The 22932-nt window shown below is 35.0% G+C and overlaps 1 protein-coding gene across 1 annotated transcript in view; it reads right to left on the bottom strand.

Moving 5' to 3' along the window:
- Nucleotides 1–22932, bottom strand: part of DOCK9 (dedicator of cytokinesis 9) — a 109426-nt gene that overhangs the window by 20332 nt on the left and 66162 nt on the right. The window contains 11 exon segments of the mRNA XM_019474302.1: nucleotides 50–232; nucleotides 547–684; nucleotides 4833–4948; nucleotides 8864–9000; nucleotides 10826–10873; nucleotides 13463–13529; nucleotides 14931–15045; nucleotides 18028–18161; nucleotides 18982–19102; nucleotides 20566–20682; nucleotides 21466–21644. Of these exon segments, the coding sequence (XP_019329847.1) occupies nucleotides 50–232; nucleotides 547–684; nucleotides 4833–4948; nucleotides 8864–9000; nucleotides 10826–10873; nucleotides 13463–13529; nucleotides 14931–15045; nucleotides 18028–18161; nucleotides 18982–19102; nucleotides 20566–20682; nucleotides 21466–21644 (1355 nt within the window).

Here is a 22932-nt window from a genome sequence, read left to right as displayed (position 1 = left end):
TGTACAAATACAATATTTAAAAAATGAAAAATAAAGAAATTATACTAACTTATAGATGTGTCCTAACAAAAGACTTCTTCCCTGTGTAATCAAAATTATTTCTCATTAAGAAGTACAGTAACTGTGAAGCTTCAGTACGAATTGAACTCAGTTTGGAATTACAATACTTCAAAATTTCATAGCACAGTGCAGAACACATATCAGCTCTACCTTCATAAAATGTAGAAGGAAACTGAGGAAAAAGTAGAAAAGAAAAAAGTTATTCATTAAAACTAGCTTCAGTTCTTGATAAAATAAGCATGTCAAGAAAAATACAAATATATTAATATTCCCAAACTATGGAAAAAATAGACAGTTATAGTAGTTCATGAAACAAAACGATTTTTACAGCAATTCAAAGGACAAGTATTCCATACTGTTGGGATCAGATCAGTCCTTATTCACCAATTTTAATTTGGGATTTTAGTTCTTAAATTTTTACATAGTATATTGTTAACTAAAGAACTGGATAAATACTTGAAAATTAATTATTTTTAAACTTCTTACCTTAAAAATAAGTGCCCTTAAAGCAATGAAGACATTTTTCAATGCTGTTTCAGCCTGATTCTTTTGAAGGAAGCAGAGGTATACATCAAATACTTTCTTCATCAGTGGATTATGCCCGTGATCAGTCAGTAGTTGATTCTTTAAATTGATAGTGAAAATTTAGGAGTTATGTACAATGATACATTTATACTATTCTAAGAACATAGATCATCCAAAAGGAGGAAATGTAAAAAAAAAAAAAAAATTATACAACCTGCATAGTATTACCAGGATGTTTAATAATACAAACATATCTGAATTTTAATTAGATATTTCTAACACTTCATTAATCTTGCTTATAAAGAAAGTGTTGGCTTCCGAATACACTTATAGAACACAATTGTTTTTAACAGCTGTTAATTAAATTCACTACTATTAACAGTTCTTTGAGAGGCACACTCAAAGTATTAACACACTTTGGTTACACTGGCTTTAGCAGCTCAGACAGTGGAATTTTCTCATAGCAGTACCTCCTACTACAATGCTCTCAAAACCACCCCCCCCAAACCAAACCCCCATCCACTCACCATTTTTCATTACTGTCCTAGAACTGAAACTGAAAGGGCTCTTAAGGATGAAGACATTAGTTACTTTTCAGAGTTTTACCTGCATCAATATTCCAAAGCTCATTCTGAGGCATGCAATATGCAGGGTTACTCTTGATTTCTGTATCACCAACAGCTGCCTTCCATCCAAACTTTTTTTTTTTAAATCTGATCTCCTCCAATTTCTCTAGCACGGGTACCGTCTGTGCATCTACTTTTAACAGTTCATATTGCTTCTGTTTTGTTCTGGGGACCTGCTTTCTCCCTTTGTCCACTGAGCATATGCACTAGGTTCCTATGGGACTCTAGGACGAAACGACGAGGTCTCTCCTCTTACGAAACACCAAAATAGGTTAATCAATTCAGGGACTGCTCAATCCAGTCCAGGGAGTCCAGAACTGAGAGGACCATGTTAAGTATTGCTCCCTCTGACTCCACTGGCCCTCCAACACGATTCTACTAGGTCTTGCATGTTCTGCAACTCCCCCCTGCACACTCCACTCTTCCTTGTCATTACTATATACAGGCATCCAAACGGTATGCTGCAAGGCTGCTCCATTACTATCTCAAGTAAGTTTTAAGGTAATATTAACTCAAAGAATCTAGTTTAACAAATTTTTTAAAGATTCTTGAGGCCCAGTATAGACCTGGGCTCTTGTAGCATGCCTTAAGCTCTCTCAAATATGGAAGAGATGTCTAACTGCAGATGTCTCCTTTTCTATTCATGGAGATGCAAAAGAAATTCTTCAGGCTAAAGAAATTCAGCACAGCCCTAGGCATTTCAGGTGTTCCTCAATATTAAAAAAATGAAGGATGCAGTCCTCCATTAAAAGCCATTCTGATACTGTGACTTGCAGACCAGAAGACCTCAGTGTGGTTTCAAGTTTTGTGGATGAATAGATACAAATGCTTGCAGGAGACCAAAGATCTCCAAATGCTGCGCAGTGAAGCCACAGGCAGGTCACTTTAGAGGAAGCTAGACGTAAATGGTTGGATATAAGCCAGTCAGCCTATTTGGTCATAGGAAAAAGTTTTATCTCTTGGAACAGTATACAGATTTCTGTAGATGACCTAAACCTAAACACCTAACTGCAAGTTCTAAAAGATGGTAAGGCTTAGTACTTCTAGATTTATAGCAAAATAATGAAATGTTGTCTTACAAACCCCTATCCTTATGAGGAAATTGATACAATATCCTTTCTTCAGATGTCCCAACATCAGAGGTAGGTAGTTCACTAAAACCACCTAGAGTAGTAGGAATTCACACAGGATCAGTTAAAATTCTACCAAGAAGCAGACATAACTTGAGATTTCCCTGCTGTAATAGATAACAGAGATCTGGATCCCCACTAGTGAAAGATGATGTTGAGGAAAAAAAGTTGTCTGGCCTTCTATATAATATGCTAATTATTCCCAAAAGAAGCAGATTGGTATTACTAATCTAGTGGCCTTCTATGATGGAGTGACTGCATCAGTGGACAAGGGAAGAGCTATGTCATTTATCTGGACTTCTGTAAGGCCTTTGATATGGTTCCCCATGACATTCTTGCCACTAAATTAGAAACATATGCGTTTGACAGATGGACTGTTAGAAGGATAAGGAATTGGCTGGATGGTTGTGTCCAAAGAGTTACACTCAGTGTCCAAGTGGAAACCAGTAAACAAATGGTGTCCCTCAAGGGTCCATATTGGGACCAGTCCTATTTAATATTTTCATCAATGACATAGATAGTGGGATCGAGTGCACACTCAGCAAGTTTGCAGACTACACCAAGCTGAGTGGTGCAGTTGATTTGCTAGAGGCTTCCCTGTAGCTTGCCATCCAGAGGGACCTTGACAGGCTTGAGAAGTGGGCCTGTGTGAACCTCAAAGTTCAACAAGGCCGACTGCAAGGTTCTGCACCTGGGTTGGGGCAATCTCCAGTATCAATACAGACTGGGGGATGAATAGATTGAGAGCAGCCCTGTGAAGAAGGACTTGGGGATACTGGTGGATGAAAAATTGGACATGAGCCAGCAATGTGTGCTTGCAGCCCAGAAAGCTAACTGTATCCTGGACTGCATAAGAAGAAGCGTGGCCAGCAGGTCGAGGGTGGTGATTCTCCTCCTCTACTCTGCTTTCATGAGACACCCACCTGGCGTACTGCGTCCAGCTCTGTGGCCCTCAGTACAGGACAGACACGGATATGTTAGAGCAGGTCCACAGAAAAGCTACGAAAATGGTCAGAGGGCTGGAGCACCTCTCCTATGAAGAAAGGCTGAGAGAGTTGGGGTTGTTCAGCCTGGAGAAAAGAAGGCTCTGGGGAGACCTCACTGCGGCCTTTCAATATATAAAGGGTGCTTACACGAAAGATCGAGAGAGACTTTTTACCAAGGCCTGTAGTGACGGGACAAGGTGCAACAGTTTTAAATTGACAAGAGGGTAGGCTCAGATTGGACACAAGGAGGAATTATTTTTACAATGAGGGTGGTGAGACACTGAAACAGGTTGCCCAGGGAAGTTGTGGATGGCCCATCATTGGAACTGTTTAAGGTCAGGTTGGACGGGGCTTTGAGCAACCTGATCTAGTGAAAGATGTCCCTGCCCATGGCAGGGGGGTTGGACTAGATAATCTTTCAAGGTCCCTTCCAACCCAAACCATCCTATGATTCTAAAACTTCATGTATTTTAGTGCAGTTAAGAAGCTCCTGATTCTCCTACCTGTTTTGTTTGGATCTTGTAGACTATTCTGGTATAGTCTTACCTGCTTTCTCAACATACTACATACAGATAACCTTGAAGGACTGTCATTCCAAGTGTGATGGGCAGCTGATAACTAAAAGATTAGTGTTCATTCTTCTTCAAATCTTTAAAACTAGGTATCTTCATTTTCAATTCTGTCATGAAGTCTGTGGACAGAACCGGTTCTAAACTCTACCTAATTAAATTACTAATAAAAGGAATCTTCTTATTTATAAGCTTATGTTTTCATAACTAGATTAAAGATAAGACACTAAATTTGAATCTTCAAGCAAGGATCTGGATACACTGCTCTAATTAGGGGAGAAACAAGCTAGAGCTATCATGTCTCCTTTTTATAGTTTCACCTTTAACATTAGGAAAAGCTCAGAAAAACAGGCAGGAGGCGTATGCAAATGGGCGTGCTATAAAAAGATTCCACAGGAGAGCTACAGTAACTGATACAATTAAAAAGAAGTCTTATTAGTGGACAAATTGAAATAAAAAGTTACAGAAAAGGAACACACACAAATTACTGTTGATTAATGAGTGACTTAATATAAGAAGAAGCCAAGTTCAATATAAAAGTCTGATAGTGTCCAATTATGAATTATGGTTTTGCCATACAGTAGATCTTTCACCCCACATGGCCTTTAAAAGATAGTTTTACCACTAATATTAGGTAGTCACTAAAGTTTCTAGAAATATTTTTAGGAAGTTAGGATGAGGAAGGAGCTTTTCCCACAGATTACTGCTGATCAGTAAGGAGTCTGTGTGCAATGTGTAACTGAAGCCAAAGCATTTTGCTGCGAGAGGTTATCAGATTTTACATGACACAATAATGAAATACAATGCTAGGAATGCTAAAAATATCATGCTATATTACTAGACTATAAAATATAAATATAATTTTAAAAACATTAAAACCCCCATTTTTTCTGAAAGATAATTATGGGAGACGTTAACACCAAGTCAAGAACAAACCTTGAAAGCCATTGTGAATAACGATAGAGTATCCAGAATTGTAAGGCAAACTTCCGTGGCAATATTTGCTTCAAGTAAAGACTGGTGAAGAACATCTGCATCTGAATGGCCATAGCCTACAGAAATTCCAAATGAAGTGTAAGTGCTGGATATGCTCATTTAAATGTTTCTTATTTCCAAAAGACTTGCTGAACTAGGAAAAGATTAACAAGTAAAAAGCCTGACAGAAGTTAGTATTCAATACAGAAAAATAATTCATATGCATTTAAATATTTTTCAAATATGTGCATATAATTATTCTAACATAATTTGCACAAGCTCATAAAATATATTATGCACAAATGTCAACAGAAGCATTAAACAGCAGTTAAAACAATAAATGTCTGATGTTTCATACATATGTGTATGTATACACGTGTGTATATATATAAATGTACACAGTTATGTATATACACATATATATTCTTAAAATAAGTACTGCAGTAGGATGGAGTTACAGCTGAAAACATGTCATGGTAATTTAGCTACGTTATAATGATCTCAAAGTCAACCATAAGTCAACCAATATAAAAATACAAAACACTAAGAGTTGAAGGAATACAATCATGTACTTATATGCAGCTGAAGACCCAAGTAATTAATTCTGCTCTGTAGCAGTATAATGGAATAACTCCAAATTTAATCAAAATATTTCATTGCTTCTAGCTCCATACTATATTCGAATAATTTTAAAAACATATCCTGCTTCAGCACTGGTTATAATATGTTGTTTATATTCCCTAACATTGATCTTTAAGAACCAGATTGACAATGTGCCCTGGTTGCTTTATAAAAAATTGGTCTGGATCATGTTTATATGTTAGAATTACCATCAACTTATTATCACTAAATCAATGACAAGCGTGACAAACTTGTTGAGTCCAAGAACAGAACAGAAGAAATGACATATTCTTTTATAATGACACCTGGCCACTTCTTTCTGCACCTTCTTCCTTCCCTGGCTGAACTATGCATGCATACCCATAACCACCAGTTTCTTTGGATTTCTACATTGTTTCTGTTAGGAAGTATACACCTCTCTCCTATCATCTTTTGCATTCTCTTTGCCTCCACCTCTTCCTTCTCCCATGTGTTTTCTTTGTGGTTTCAATCCAACTACGTCCCTTCACCTCTGTAATGACGGAAAGGAACAACTGGCATTTGGAAGCAAGCTTTAACATAACAGCCGTTTGCCAAATATTTTTCCTTTAGTAAAAGTGTTCTTTTCCTTAAAGAAATTCAAAGAAAAATCCTTTTTCATAGCAATCACTTTTGGGTGACCAGAAATCCTTAAGTTAGCCTGTGGTTTCAGTAATGTTGAAGATACCAAGGGACGACAACTATTTTGAGAACTGCATTGAGGATAGGGGAAATACTCTTTAAAGAAATAATTTGTTTGCTCTTCCAGATAAGAAGAAAGGTGCAAGGTTTACGATAAATATTAAGTTAAAACTGTAGTCAATGGACAAGACTCCAAACAGTTCAAATTTTGTTCTTCACATAAATAATTTAGGACAAACAAATAGGTCATTGATTGATTACTCTGCATTATTACTAGAGACAGAAGTTTTGGGCAGGATGTCAACTTAAAGGAACACTCAATTCGGTTGAGTTAAAAGACTGATTTAGCAGTGCTTTTTCTATATACATGCTAAAAACTATCCTTGTTTTAATTTGTATTATTTTAAAGAAGCTAATATTGTATTCTTCATGTATAACTAACACACTGGATTCTATTTTTCACATGTAACTTAAAAAGAAACTATGGAACTACAATTACCACATATAATACGGACATCTGCCTGGACACGCACATGAACACGCGCCCATACATTCACACTACTGCAGAGTAACTGGGTTTAAAACCATCTAAGAACGCTGAAAATGGGATAATCTCTAATGACTACAAGTTTGACAATGATCATATACTGCAATTACAGATTGGGGTTTATCTCTTGTGTTTCAGTATGTTTGCATGTCACTATTCTACTGAGCATCCTCTCCTCCTCCAGCCCCAACAATACACATATAAATCTACATTCTTTTAGTTTGTATTGAGATGCTTTAGAAATTTGAACAAAGGGCTTAATTTCTTTCATACTTAAGCACAAAACTATACTGAAATTACTCAGAGATGTGAAATATCACTTACACCATTACTTCAGTTCTATTCCTTGCTTAAATGATTAGAAAGGGAGAAATTAAGTTTATAATTTACATTTATAGACAACTCTTTTGCCAAAGAATCATGATTTTAGAAACAAGTAAAGCAACTATTTCCACCAGATACATCCTTCCTGTATGTATCCCACACAGGATACCTACAAGATTTATTCAAATTCTGAAAACTACTTTGGATACATGATACTGGCAGACTGGCAACTAAACAAAACTAAAAGTTAGACAATAACAAGACCAAAGATATAAAAATCAATTTCACATTTGACATGGCTTTTACAGCAACTTATTTTCACTTTGTAAAACCTTGGTCAATACAAGGTGTAATATCTTGATATTCATTAAATGTCCAACATTAAAAAAAACCAACAACACTATTATCACTTCGTGTAAAGTTATCTGAATGAGACACCTTCCTTCATAATTTCCTTCAGATGGAAAAGAACAGAAAGTTCCTTTTTACATAAGCATGCATTTATTAAAATCTTTCAGCTCACTGTTTCCTAAAAATCAGTAAACTTTGCCAAGTTCTGGAAGTATGAAATCTCTTTGCACAGGGCCCAGAAACAGCCATGTTATTTATTTCCCAGAGATTTTTTTCTGAAAATCAGTCTTAATCTACAAAGTATTTTACCTTACTGAGTGTGTAGTCATATACTGTAAAAGCTCTTTCTTTAGTTTATCAAAAAACATCTAGAAATTTTTATGATACAGCAGTAGCAGACTTATTACAAGGAAAAAAAAAAGGAATTTGCACAACTATATAGTTTTCTGACATTTTTAAAATCAAAGAATTGCGTTTATTATATTTAAACAGGCATGAAAATGCATTTATAAACAGAGAGGTTTGGTGGGATTCCCCCCCACACACACACTAGACTATGTGGAAAGTCTTGTGCAATCAGGCTAACTGTTGCTTTATATTACAGATAACGAGCTAAAAGATTTTAAGGGACAGCAAGATATGCTTAGGGAAATAAAAGGATGAACACAGTGATCATACAGTTAACTCAAATAATTACTTTACTGCACACAATTCTTTTCAGTGCCAGTGTTGTATTTTACTGGATTAGTCAACCAGTTTCATTGGGTTTTGAAGCTGAAAATTGAAAAATCGTGCTTCAGAATACTTTACATACAGTATATTTTGCAATTTAAAAGCAGCATGTTTAAAAAGATAGGCCACAAGCAGATTTAGTTTTCAATACAGCAGTCTTATACAAGCTGACTTCAACCTGATTAAATCTTACCATTGTCTACAGAAATTCCAAGAATACTTGATATCTTTCTCACACTGAAAACAGAAAAATCACTTCATTATTGGACGCTTTTTCACTTCCAGACAAACCAAATCATGGGCTTCACAATCTCCGTAGAAATTCTAAGAAACTTATTTCTCCTTGGGGATGTCAAAACATGGAGACATGGTCAGAGTGCATATTTTTACTTTTAGACTAATCATTTATAGGCCCAAGCGGGGGTGGGGTGGGGTGGAAATGAAGCTTAATAAAGCAAATAGAAAAAATAAGTAAATTTTGTAACTATGTGCAGCACGAAGTTGAAGTGCATATAATTAAAAAAAATTAAAATACAATTTTAAAATATGCTGTAGTTAATCATGCTCCATGTTATGGCATCAGCCAGCATTGATTGTTCTATCATAAAGCAGGGAACAGACCATCAACTGATTCCAGCTATTTGTTTGACCTAGAACAACAGAAGTCATTGAAATGCACTGGTGTGGCTCTGGGACCTGTCTCTGGTGTTGTGGTACCGGTTGAGGACGATGAATGTTATCATGTCATGAGACTTACTGTGGTTAAAAGTGAGAGAGTTATCCAGGCTGCTCAGCTGCTGCAATCTGGCATGCATCATTCCTGTTCTGTTACGGGAAACAGGCAATGTCTGAGATTTTCGATCATGAACTATGGATCCCAACCCCTCCTGGTTCCTGCAAGATGGGTGAAATGGGATAGAAGCAAAAGTTAGACATGTCAAACTGCAGCAAGACAGGAAGTGTTAGTTAAGCACAAGAAGTTTTACAGAAAGAATTATAATGCAACCTATTTAATGTTTTATTTATAAAACAAAAATAGGTAGCTTAAAAACAGCATCACAGCAAACTCTTTCTTAAAACCTCAAAGCATGAAAGCAACAGCACACAAGCAGTCACTCTTGAAGTGCTAAATTTACTTCAGAGCTTTTGAAAACATAAATATTTGAGAACATATATATTCTGAAAATATTCAGAACCCAAAACCAAATCCTCTATTTTGATTGTAAAAATTTTAGAAAAAAGTTAGGACACACAATGGTAAAATTAGAAAGCATACATGCAACAGGAGAGTAGGAATTAACTGAGGTATTATCATGTACATCTTACCCAAGCAGGAAGGGAGAAGAGCCATATACTTTGTTAAACTTGCAGCAATCAAGTGAAGAAAACAGAAAAGTGATCTGTGTTAGCAATCAGTACAGGCTAACTTCCTATCGTGTACCACCACCAGAGCTGATGAAAAATGAAAACCAGTGCTTGAATTACAGAATTCCCTGTTCCCTTTCATTCTCTGTCATTTGTGTATTTTAAGGGTACGTGCATTGATTGTGGTATACTTCAGTGTAATGACAATGTGGAAGACTAGAAAGCCACATTCACTGGGAAAATTCAGTATCTCTGCAGAACACCAGATGATTTCTATAGCTTAACATTTTTAGCATTAACATGCAGTACACAGACTAAGTGATCAGTAAACAATAAGGAAGTGTGGTAGTCTTCTCTACAAACTAGTCAAACAAATTAGTTTGAAGAATTTTTACAAAAAGCCTGAAAATTAGAGACTCCTGTAAATCCAGAGTTTGAAGTACATTTAAACGCAAAAGTTACAATCAAAACCTTAAGAAAGCCAGATTTATTTTGGCCTTTGATTTTTTTAGGGTATGTGAAGAGAGATGAGATTTTTTCCTGAAAAATCTCCAAGGAGGTAGTCAAGTTTGTTGTTTGTAGAAAGAGATTCGCATACAATTAAATCTAAATTAAAATAAAAAAAGCTAACAGTTTAGTTAGAATGCTTTACCACCCAAAGTCAGCAACAACTTTCTCACTGAGTTCAAGAGGGCCAGTATTTCAATCCCACAAATGTAATTATAACAGTATTACAATGTCAACCAGAGTGTAAGGCCTAAAACAGGTTGCTATATTTTACTGTATTAAAAAACTACTTCACATTAAAGACCACATTAATGGAAAGATATTCAAATAATTTAGTACGTGTTTCTGACTCCCACAGATTTTCTCCTAAACAGCCTTCAATGGGAACATACAGGTATCTAATGGCACTTTGCACTTCAAATTGAAAAACAGCAGCATTAGAATGTTCACTACTCACCTTTCAGTAAAAACACTATATATAAAATTTCTAAAACATTTCAACAGACATGGTTTTATGGCCAAGTGAATAAACAAAACAATTAAATCATAAAATTTCTTCCCCAAAGACACTATTTCAAGGAAAAAAATGCTGTAAAAGATAGCATTTAAGGGGTGGATTTTAAAGTAATTGATAATAAACACAACACACACATCATTCTTAAACAGATACCAGACTTCCAGACAGGATACAGATTTGTTAATATAGTAACCAGTTACTTACTGTTAAGTATCATTTCACAATAACTCTTCTACTCATGCAATTTATTTATAATAGAGATTCAAGGCATATTGTACACACTATTATTCTTAGTGAACAAGACAGCGAAATTGAAATTCCACACAGTACCTGGCTATGTATCGTTTTCCCATGTACTGGAACTGATGTAAGCATACTCTGCAGAGAACACATAAGTCAGAGAAGCAACACTTAAAACAATCTCTTCTAGATTTATGTACACTGGAATTATTCAATATTATTTTTGTTTAACTTGAAATTCTTATGTCATAAAACTTCTTTATTACTCCCACCCTTAAAATTCCCTTCCAGACCCCAAGCCAAGAAAAGGTAAACATGGCTCTTCTGAAATCAGTCACAGATGGTTGTCGTTCTGGCAAATTGGGATTAATAGCAAAAGGCACATAAGGCTGCCTCTAGAGCACACCTATCTCAACACTCTGAATCAAAACAGCTAGAGCAAGTCTAACAGTGACAAGGTAGAAGGGACAAATGGTGAAAAAACAAAACACCTTAGAAAACTGTAAACAGTGAGTTCAAGTGCTTCATCTTGTATAGATTTTTAGTATTTATAGAGAAGAAGTGTTTAGACTCAACTATCAAAGACAAAATTTCATTATATGAAATGAGGCCCACAGTTTCAGGTATTTACAAATGAACGGTAATCCAGGACAAGTAACATGGATGACAGAAGAAAACAGATAGCCAGGCATTACAGATACACACATATTTTGCAAAATGTGTATAAGGGTTCAAAATAAGGGCAATACATATTGCTTTTTTCCCCCGTTGGCCTAAACTCTCTTGGTTACAGGTTGGGTTTTTTTGTTTTCTTTTTTTTTCCCCCCCCTAAGGTCTCCAGATTCCACGATAACAAGAACAGGGTTTCTGACAGAACTATTTTCTAAAGAGAATCTGCTTTTACAATTAGATGACAATAAAGGCAAATCCCCCAAAATAATTTTTCATGAAAAAAAAATCTACACTTCAATACGATGTTATATTTTAAAGAATCATAATACTACTGGTTCAGATGCAGCAAGAAAGTTGAAAGTATAACCTAATCTGCCAGGTGCCTCCGCTTGTCTTCACAACTGGTAAGTACACAACACTGATGACTAATAAACTAGAAGTCACACTTTCAAATCAAGAAAAATGGTGTGAATAGAGGCTGTAATGATTTTATTTGACTCTTCCCACTGTAAGTAATTATCCTGATAATTCAGAACACTTAATGCAACTTCCCTTGTCCCTCGGGTAAGAATATTCTGAAAGTTCTTCTTTGAAGTGTAAATCCAAACGGGAAGCCAGTTTTCAGGCTCTCTCTTCCATGTGCCAGTTGTGAATGAGGGAGAAGACTGGCAAATACTCTCTTCAACTCAGCTCCATTTTGTACTCAGACCTTAAGTAGATCAGCCGTCTCCAAACTGCAGAGTCAGAATGGTGTTTGCCTCCCCCAAACTTGTCACTCTCTTTGCAAACTAACCTCAGTTCCCCTTTCTGATATCTACTTGCCTTTTTCAGATTCTAAGTTTTTCAGAAAAAGTTCTTTGCATGGCGAGTACCTACCTACCAGAAACACTGTCTTACTGAGGTAATGAGAAACTCTTGTAATGACCTGTATTAATAAAAATCATCATTAAAACGAATATTATTTGTATTGGCAAAATACTCCTGGAATTGAAAGAGGTAGACTTTTATGAGCCATGTTCCTGCTCTAGTTTAAGAAACTGTGATATCATCCACTGCACTAACGAGATGGAAATTTTATTCTGTATTCCATATACTGCTGTTGTGATGGAAATCTTTGATAATTAGTAATTTGAGATTACTGATTTGATCACAAACTAATCCTATCCAGCCCTTAAATAAGAAGCATCTAATGGCAAAATACTGTTTACCACTGATTCTGTACAGTTTACACCTCAGGCTTCAGAGAGCCTACTAAGAAGGCTCATTTACTTGTTCAGTTCTGTCTCTGGTACAAACAATATCATGCCAGATGTACTCAAATGATGAGTTAAAAGACTACCTACAATATATTCATAAAATAGATCTTCAATAGCACATTCCATAACACAATTAACGACTGATATTACATTGAATGAGCCTCTACTACAGAAACAAAGGTAAGCAGTCCAGTGAAACAAGCAAGGCAAGCAGTAAGGCTTCTGTGGCACACTTCAAGCAAACAGCACCTTCTTCACTTTTTATTAATACATCAGTCAATTCTCATGAACAAACACACCAAGTGTACATAGGGACAGAGTGTAGCCATTGATAAATACTGGATTCATCCTGTACCTTTTCCCTTACAGAATGGCAGAAGGGACAAGAGGAATGCCAGGAGGACAGTTCATATCCCTTTGTTTCTGCAGTTATGCAATTCAATCCATTTTGATTTGCAACCATATAATTTCAGCAGTTCGTGTTACAAGATGCATTTTAATGCAGACAGGTAACAAGACCATTGATTCCTCTTCCATGAGCATAGCAATATTCTGAGCACTACTCACTGCTTAGGAACTTCCTGAGATCACTTCTATATAGCCTAATTCCAGAAACTATCATGGAATTGGACAGACATGCAATTGTGCATATCAAGTTAAGGACTTCTAAACAGACTAAGATGGCATTATTTTTTCAAACAAATAAATAGAAAAGTATATATACACTTATATCCACACTCATGTTTTTAACAGTATAGCGAAACGTATGATTTTACAAGAAGCTCAACAGAAATCTTACTCTGTAATTGTGAAAAAGTCCATGAGTTCAGATTTTGTAGCCTTGTTCCAGTATGTAAACAATGCATCTAGGAAAATGAAAATTATGAAAAACAAGACAAAGGCAGCAAACACACAAAAATATTAAGTAAAAGAGTTAACATCAGTTCTTCTTTTTCAGATAATGAGGATTCAGAGAATCTAAAAATGGCTCGTGGGGTACAGATAGCTATTACTATTTAAAGTTTTCCTTGAAGCTGATTATACAAAAATGCACATATCAATTCTCCAAATTAGTTTCTACAATATGCTTTTAATTAATCCATAATATTCCCATACAATTTTATGTTTTAAATAGTAATAATTGTGTAGTCAGTAGTGACTACAGCATTCTAAAAAATATAAGACTTCAGAATACTTGTCTCTTTTACCAAAAATGTTCAAAATTAGCTAACAAATTCAAAATTATTGCAAAGATGTGTGGTAAAGTTTACTTGACACTTGTTCTCTTCCAGGACAATTGAGACCAAAAAGTCCCCACTGTGCTTATGTAAATTTTAACTTGAATTTCCTAGAAATTCTGACTAATTTTTACATATTTCAAAGTGTAAAATAGTGAAAAAGATCTTTTTTAGTTTTACTATTCTTTGTAATTGAAATACATAAAATAATATCGAAGTAATTACATGAAAATCTAATGGTGTGGCTACATATTGAATACTTATTAACGTTTCAATTCTCATTCTTGATTAAGTGGTATAATAAATTAGAGTTCAAGTACTGCATAAACTTGATTTTTAGAAATTAACATCAAAACAGGCACAGAAAATAAATTAATTACTTTTGATATGCTTAGCATAAACTGAAAAATTCAATGTTTTTACCAAAAGGGACTCACCCTCTTTTTAAAATATTGGTTCAAGGATAGGGATGATTCTGAGTTGTATGATCTTAGTAAAAAATTAAGATTTGCCATTCATGCAGTATTTCTATACCTCTGCAACCTTCTCCACAATAATATGGCTCTTTCAAAAATTCAGTGGATCATCTCACAAACATCCCAGGAGAATGAAGAAGCGCTAATATCCCCATTCCAGAAAAGGGAATATACACAGCTATCAAATCATTTGGTTCCCTGTCACACAGGAAGTTCTACAGAATGGAGGAATGGACTAGCCCGAGACTGTTCTACTTACCAATGAACTATTCTTCACCTCCATTTTCCAAACTGGACTGTACAATCACACACAAATATTCATTTTCTTACCAAGTCCTTTAGTTAGCCTCACACTTTGAAGGAATAATGAGTATTTAATGCTTACAAGGTTTCAGTCAGAGTTTAATTTGATCAATCACACGTATTTGTAAAATGCAGCACAACACTGTACCTACACCTAAAATGTTCTGCTGATTTTGAAAAGGTATTAAAGTCACAGGCATAAATCCAACACATGATTTCGAATTTATGAAAAATAGGTGGAATTACCTACCTTCTGACATACTTCTTAAAATATGAAGGAAACACATGAGCAGACTTTTGATCTCTGCTTGGTCAAGTTTGTCATATCGAACTACAGAACTTCCTAAAGTGCTGCTCTGTTGGTTCTGAAAAGAAAATAGATGTATTTTGGCTGAAGAGTTCTTAAACTGATAATAAACTAAAATGTTTTAAATTGCCTTATTAATTCCTGCAACAGAAAAAGGATCTCGGAACGGAGACAAAAATGTTTCATGTAGAGACAGGTCACTAAAACACACGTTACACACATGAAGTATACCAAATTAAGTCTCTCTACCTCTGTTTATTTTTATTTCCTTCTTTGTATGATTTTTTTTTCCCCCAGAGGGAGGAGTAAGAGGAAAAGTTACCTAACAGTGATTATTAAAGTTAATTATACATAGATACCCACATTGTAGAAATCAGGCATGCCCCTTCTGCTTACATGGAACACTTTAAAAATAAATGCTACTGTGTTAGGTGATACATATATGCTCCTTTGCTTTTGAAGAGACTTTATGCTGAACTGTAGACAGACCTGCCTCTACAAAATTCCTTCCATTTAAAGATGTAAGAACCTCAAGGAAAACATACATGAATGGCAATAATATGCATTCTGAAAGATTAACTACTGATAAGTAACTTGCCCTTGCCTCAAAAAAAAAAAACAAAAACCCCCAACCAAAAAACTTCCTCCCTGCTTCATCTGTTTATACAATTCCTACACTGTGGGAAGTTAATCAGCAATGCTCAATACTAAAGTCTGTCCAAAAAGGAAAGAAATCCATAACTGATCTTTCAGAAAGCTGGATCACCTTCTTGGCTCCGTGACCTTTTTAAGGACACATACCAGCGTTGGAAAAGAAATCCTTCATATCAAAATTAGAAAAAAATAAAAATAAAAACATAGACTCAAGGGAGAAGAGCACTTGGTTTCACAAACAAAGCGAGAAGTGCCAATACCTCAAGGGTATAACAACCCTTCCAGGAACACTCCTCACTGAAGGTAGGAGACATGCTAATCCATGAGGGAACATTTCACAGCATACACGTCAATTGACTGCCGAGTCCTTTAACGTGTTCCGTGTAAAAGGAAAGAATTGCTGTCCTAAAACAATCTGTGTAAATCTGTCACATACTAGCCATGCAATGGATATGCAGTGAAACTGACTGTGAAACTATGATTAATACTAGCCAGAAGTTACTGTAATTTAGGAGGAAATGGACACCTATATAGGCCTGATTATTGCAGATTCTAAAGACCTTGCAAACCGTTTATCTTTGAAATATCTCTGGTGAACAAGGAGGTGCTACTCTACAGCTTTATGGATACTGAAATAGAGCAGGCAATTAATGGGTGGCATAGCAGACACAGGATTTGAGTTTCCTAGACTTTTGGATACTGTCCAGAGAACTAGATAATATTCCCTAAATAGTTGATTCCTAGACTTTTGGATACTGTCCAGAGAACTAGATAATATTTCCTTTAAAATAGTTGAACATGTACATGGATAAAACTAGGGCTATAGCTACCCACAAGCTTAATTTAAAATCATGTCAATAACCTATAAAGTATGCACATATTAAAATAGAAACTGATATACTTCCAGCCAATTCTGATTCCACAAGTATAGTTCTACAGGTTATTCTGAAAGAAAATTAGAACAAAAACATGGCTCTTCAGTAATGATATCAAGCAATGAGCAAAAACTCGAAGATAACATGCACTGAACAACTGATCTACTAGAAAGAAAGTCTGGAAAGCAACAAGTAAAAGCAGGATTAAGTATTATTCGGGGAAAATATTAACAGCATGCAAAACATAAATCCTGTATTACCTAAACTTGCAGACCAGAGTAGAATTTTCAAAGGATGTTGACTCCTTTGAAAACCCTTTTACTTGGTAAAAACACTACATATTAGTAATTAACAACATGACAACTAAGTAATAGATGACAGCATTGCCATTTAGCAACAGTGTATGCACAAGATATTTCTTTATTTACTTGGTCAATGTCAAAGAAGATTTTTTAGTTCTATTTATATTAAAGACCCTAAGACTCAAATTCTGCTGATATTTAAGCTGATTGGATTTTTACGCTTAAATTAAATCATGTACATGAACTATTCCAGGTTTGTCATTTGAAGGAATTTTACATGGTTACATTGTCCATATCTGGCTTGAGATTCAACTGTTGCAAAGAAGTGGCAAAACTACTGATCACACACTTCACTCAGAAGCTTAACTATACCAAGCACAAAAACCAAATACTTCTTGTAACTGAAGAGAGAAAGCAGCATGCAAAATTTTCTCTGGCAAAGCTGGAATTGTCAGAAGTGAAAAATCCATAGTAACACGGTTTTTCTTTGCAGGGTGAGAATTTTCTTCTTCTCCTCCATTAGGGTGCATAGCATGAGCAGAGTGCCTTCTGAGAAGCTTCTCTCTCTGCCACACGAAGGCATGTCAGAGTCAAGGGGAAAAAGTTAACATGTTGTGACTTGCACAACAAGATCTAAGAAAATGAAATGTGATCAGTATCAACACAAGCTCTAGAAAGACATGACTGAATACCTCACAGCTACTGCAGCCAGAGCTCCTAATTCGTAACAGCTTTAAAGTGAAATGATTTAGGAAAGTCAAACTAATATAAAAGAAATCACCTAGAGGAAGCACAGCAACTGGTTTTTCAACATTTAAAAAGTGCTGCGTATATTGTGTACAGAACAGGATGGAGTGAAGGTCTCCACAAAATCAAAGAAGCTGTCCTAACTAGAATTCAGTTCTCTCAAGCGAAATTCAATACACTTCATCTAGTGCCTTCCTCTAGCAAAGGAAACAACAACTGCTTGCTTATGTCTCTACACTGAAAATCTGTTTGTATTTTCTGTAAAACAGCTTAATAAATGCAATGCAAAAAGAGTTCACACGATAATTATTTTGCAAAAGAGAAACTTATGTAAAATACTGCTCTACAGTTATTCTAGAAAGCCCATTCTCAATGGAGATTAGAGAAGTCAACTCCTATGAGAATTAAGATGAAATTTTGGGAATACGCTTTGGGTTTTTTAATTTGGTTTGGTTTTTTTACCTTGTCAAGGGAATTGCTCTTGTCACTGTGTCTTTCTGGTAGACTGTTTCCCGAGTCTGTACTTATAAGAGAGCCTCTTGAGTCAGCGTTCCTCACGCTATTAATATTTGGAGTTGACGTGGTGTATGGAGAAGCTAAAAAAACCCAAAACAATACAAAAGTCTCAAACAATACACATACTGAAAAAAGTCACTCCGCAGTTTAGTCAGACTTCTAAAACCACCATATATGTATATATTTTTTCAGCAGGCAAATAATTAATTCCATTTAGTTACTTTTAATGAAGACAAACTTATTCAGGAGTTTCAGCAAAGTATATATGTACATACATACACACAGACTTATGTACAACTACATACACACATGCGTAAAAAACATATGTAGCAATACATACACACTTACGTGAAGCAGCATGTATATTTAAAAAACTCCGCCATTTTTCATCTTTTTTTTTTTAATTGACTAGTAAGTGACACAACTAATTACAGCAGACAACAACAAATAGAAAAACACATTAAGACGACAGACAGGTATGCACAAGCAACACTCCACTTAGAGGTGGTCTCTAACATCATGTACAAAATCATGGATCATGGCACTCTTGCCATAAGTGACTAAGGCTAGTCTTGTCTCCTGTTTCTCTGCAGCAAGACAAGAACTATCACCTCTGATGGGGGGAAAAAGCAGCTCTCTCCAGGAAATAGCTTTAGTTTCAAATAGAAAAGCAAAACCAAAAAGATCCCAAAAGAAAGTTTTCATGTACAGACTGTGAATTCTGACCCACGCTGAACAGCTGATTGCATTAGGGTTCTGTTAATGAAAGTAGCAGTGACATTCAAGTATATATGCAGAAAGCAACCAAAGCTGGACACAGAACAATTATTTCTGGTAACAAATGAAAAAGGAAACTGGTTCCTTTTTTAATTTTTTTTTTTTTTTTTTTTAATAGCTTACCAATGCCAGAGATAACACCAAATAGATCTTTAGGAAGATTGTTATCCAATGTGTTTCCTGATTTTTGTGGTGTTACTAGCTGACTTGCAGTTGGCAAATTAATTGCATCATCCTTTGCACTCTGTTTGGAAAAAAGAGGAAAACGTGATTATTGTTTTCCAACATTATGGACTTAGTGAATATGACATACTTTATCTTCTAGAGCAGTATTTGTTATATATTTCCTTCTTAAATTTTAATTTCTATTAAATATGCTCAAAAGCATGGAATGAGATGTTCAGGTATTTGCACAAGCTTGGGATAGCCTAAAACTTAAGATACCTCAGGAAACATTGAAGAAAGGAATATTCCATTGAATTTTAAACTCTATAAAACAGGTATTTCCAAAAGACCCAAATTACTTTTATTTCAAACACCCAAACATTTCTCTTGTTGGAAGGGTATTGTGAATGTCTGTCTTAATACCAAATGGAACACAGCAAGATACGGACAAAAATAAAATACATTAATAATTAAATCTTAGAGTCAATAATTGTATGCAACTATAATATATCAATATAAACCTTCACAAATTCCATTTGAATTCATTCTCCTGTAGCCCTCTTACACTACAGCTGTTCCAAAAGCACATTCCTTTAAAATTAAAAATTCTTCTCTAATTTCTAGAAAATTAACCTTTTTTTTTTTGTGGTCCATTTATTTCAGTGTTGGACTGAATTGAAAAACAGGGTTTAAAAAAAAAATCTACCACCAATATACAATCTTTTCTGCTGAACAGCAACAGCAACTACTGAATCTGTTAGGATTTTAGCAAACATAACTAATTCTCTAAGTGTTAGATGTCGGGGGAGTATCCTCTTGCATAAAAATGAAGTATGTGCAAGTGCCTCCAATGCCAAGATCTACAAGAACAGAGGCAAACTGTTTATACAAACTGGCAGGCAGACTAAAGAGAAATGTAATTTTAATTTTTGAGTAAAAAACAGAGACAATTTAATGAAAACCCCTCTCAGAAATTGTATCAGAACTGGGTAATAGATACAAACGGAAGGCCATTAAATTGCAGAAACAACTGGTATTTTTTATTTCAAATACACTGTTCCTTCAGCTTCTTTGGCTACTCTTCTTAGAACACTCAGAAAGATGCAGCAGGTCCAATCCTGTGCAGTCTATAGTTTGTATTGAAATATAGGCACATGCACCAGAGATACAGAAAAAGCAAGATGTTACATGGTAGTATAATCACATGGCATTAGAATGATGCTGTGGCAATCTGCGTGGCCCAGCATTCTCCAAAAATCTTCAGAGGTTCACGCAGAGATCAATGAGGGCAGTGTAATCTGTATGTAGGACCAAACTAGCCAATTATGTTAGGCATAACTTAGCTGGAGAAGAGAAACTGCAGCCAAAACCACAAAGGTTAACTAAGCTTTTAAGCTCAGAAAAAGCAGGGAGAACAAACTCACAGAATTCTGAAGCTTGTGAAATTCTCTGTTTGCCAGAAGTATGCAGTGTTTCATATACATGTTACCAATAAATTACAATAAAAATAATTCAGAATACCAAATAGAAATGGTCACTCACATTGCTGGAAAGGTTAACAGGAAATGGAGACACATCTTTAACATTGATCCGCTGAACGTTTTCTATGAGCAGTCCAAAGAGCGGCAAATACATAGTGGCTATTCTTGCTTGATGGCTCTCTGTAGAGTTTAACAGTTCATTAACAAATTACAGATTTGATTTTTAATGACCAATTATTTTTTTAAGCTATTCACTCCTAAATTACAAAAACAGAGCATTTAATAAATATTTGCCAAGCCAGAGGCCACATTCATAAGTTTATAAATGGCAAAAGCAGTGATCATCACTGTATTTCATTCTAATTTACTGAAGGTCAGTAAATTTTATTTACCATTTCAGTATAACGCAGAAAAAACCCTAAATTAATGTAATTTTAGCTAAGACTAATCAAGTAAATTAATATTATGTTAGCTTGATAAATTAATGATATCTTCCATTAAAATTTTATGGCTTCTCCACAGCACAGCTGATGTTAAAAAAGGTCAGTGAAATTAAAAATCACTCAAAATTTACTACCATGACTTGCAGCTTTCTTATACTCATTTTACAAATAATAGATGATGGAAGGACATCTGCCAAATATTAAGAGCTAATGTTTAATGAAAATAAGAGCTTTAAAAACGTTCGTAAAAATCAGATTACTTTAAGAACAGCAGTTAGATGTGCCAAAATGTAATAAAGACATGTAATTATGTTAAAAGGTGCTTTGTGCTTTCATTTGGTAAAAATACGGGATCTGCAGATTGATTTTTATACAGTTTTTATACATATTTTCATCACAGTCTGAACAGAAATAGCATTTCTGCAAATTAACAAGTTTTTTGTGAAAGAAAAAATTTTCTGTACGTGTGCACACTTAATCTTTATTATTTTGTACTACTAGCATAGCAATACACTTACCCTGGAAGCATATCTATCATCAAAAGAATGCTTTATCATCAAATTCTTGAGCACACTAATAGCAATCTGCCGCACGTCTCTGAACTCTTGTAATGCATTGCCCACCTCCCTTAGAAGCAGTCCCACTAAGAAGTGATTTTTACAGAACTCATCAGTTAATGAATAGTCCAGGTGAAGGTCTGGAAGTAAAGTACAAGTTCTATGTAAAGAATGGTATTATTTCAATCAATTTATCAACTAACTCAAGGCTGAACTAAAATGTTTCCAACATTATTGACAAATTCATATATATTCGTGTATATATATAAAAAAATCAGTTATTCATATATCCCTATCCCAATTCACTGCATAATGATGCATTTATTAAACAGACAATGATGATGTATATTCAATCAACAGAAGCTGGAGAAATCTAAACACATTATTTAAAAAAAAATATTTTAAATACTGTCCAATATTCAAAAGTGTTCCTGTTAAATTTACCTGGACCAGCATCTTATAGCTCCAAATTCAAATTTTAAATCTAAATTCAGGCACTGAAAACACACACAGCGCACAAAGGTTGTGCACATTCTATATTTCAGGAATTTAGTTGTATGGTAGGAGAAGAATTTAATTTTTAGTCTGTGGTTCAGTCCCAGGTTAGTAAATTTGAAGGACTGCAAGTAAAACATGAATTAAGAAGTTTTGGATTTCTGTACTGCAGTTTTAAGTTCCTTCTTCATTATCTTACACGTGTATCTGTTATGAATATAGACTATAAACCTGCTAATAACTGTGATCTTGCTTAATTGATATTCTCTAAGAAAATGGTCCCAAAAATTTGCAGGTTGTAGTAAAAGTGTAATGAAGAGACTGCATTTGCAACACGTGTCCAAATTAAGCAATTTCTTAATATATCAGAACACAAAAGGACACGATAATATTGAAACAAGATAATTTAAATGCATCTATGGAAATTAGACCTGCATTGTAATACAGTAGGCAATTTTTCTGCTACAACTAAACAATACTATATTTTCCAGAAATATTTATATATTCAGTGTTAATTGCAATAGAATTGGAATTAAAGAACATTTTATTTGAACATTTGTGCTTAAACCACTGCAATGCAATTTTATTTCATAAAGTATTTCCAGTAGTAACCAACTGTAAATCTATATTAAGCCCCATATAGATATTATATAGACACATACACACACACAAAAACCCAGCACACCTGACACAGCAAAGTCAAACTGCTTCCCTTTAGAAGTGTTTTTTGTGTAATAAAATAATCCAGTTCATTTATGTATGTCCTGGTTTCGGCTGGGATAGAGTTAATTTTCTCCCTAGTAGCTGGTACAGTGCTGTGTTTTGGATTTAGGAGGAGAAAAAAGTTGATAACACACCAATGTTTTAGTTGTTGCTAAGTAGCTTACACTATAGTCAAGGACTTTTCAGTTTCCCATGCCCTGCCAACGAGAA

This window comes from Aptenodytes forsteri, unplaced genomic scaffold (genome assembly GCF_000699145.1).
Source record: "Aptenodytes forsteri isolate BGI_AS27 unplaced genomic scaffold, ASM69914v1 Scaffold123, whole genome shotgun sequence".
Taxonomy (NCBI): Eukaryota; Metazoa; Chordata; class Aves; order Sphenisciformes; family Spheniscidae; genus Aptenodytes; species Aptenodytes forsteri.
The sequence above is the reverse complement of the archived record's forward strand: the minus strand, read 5'-3'. Positions and strand labels throughout refer to the sequence as shown.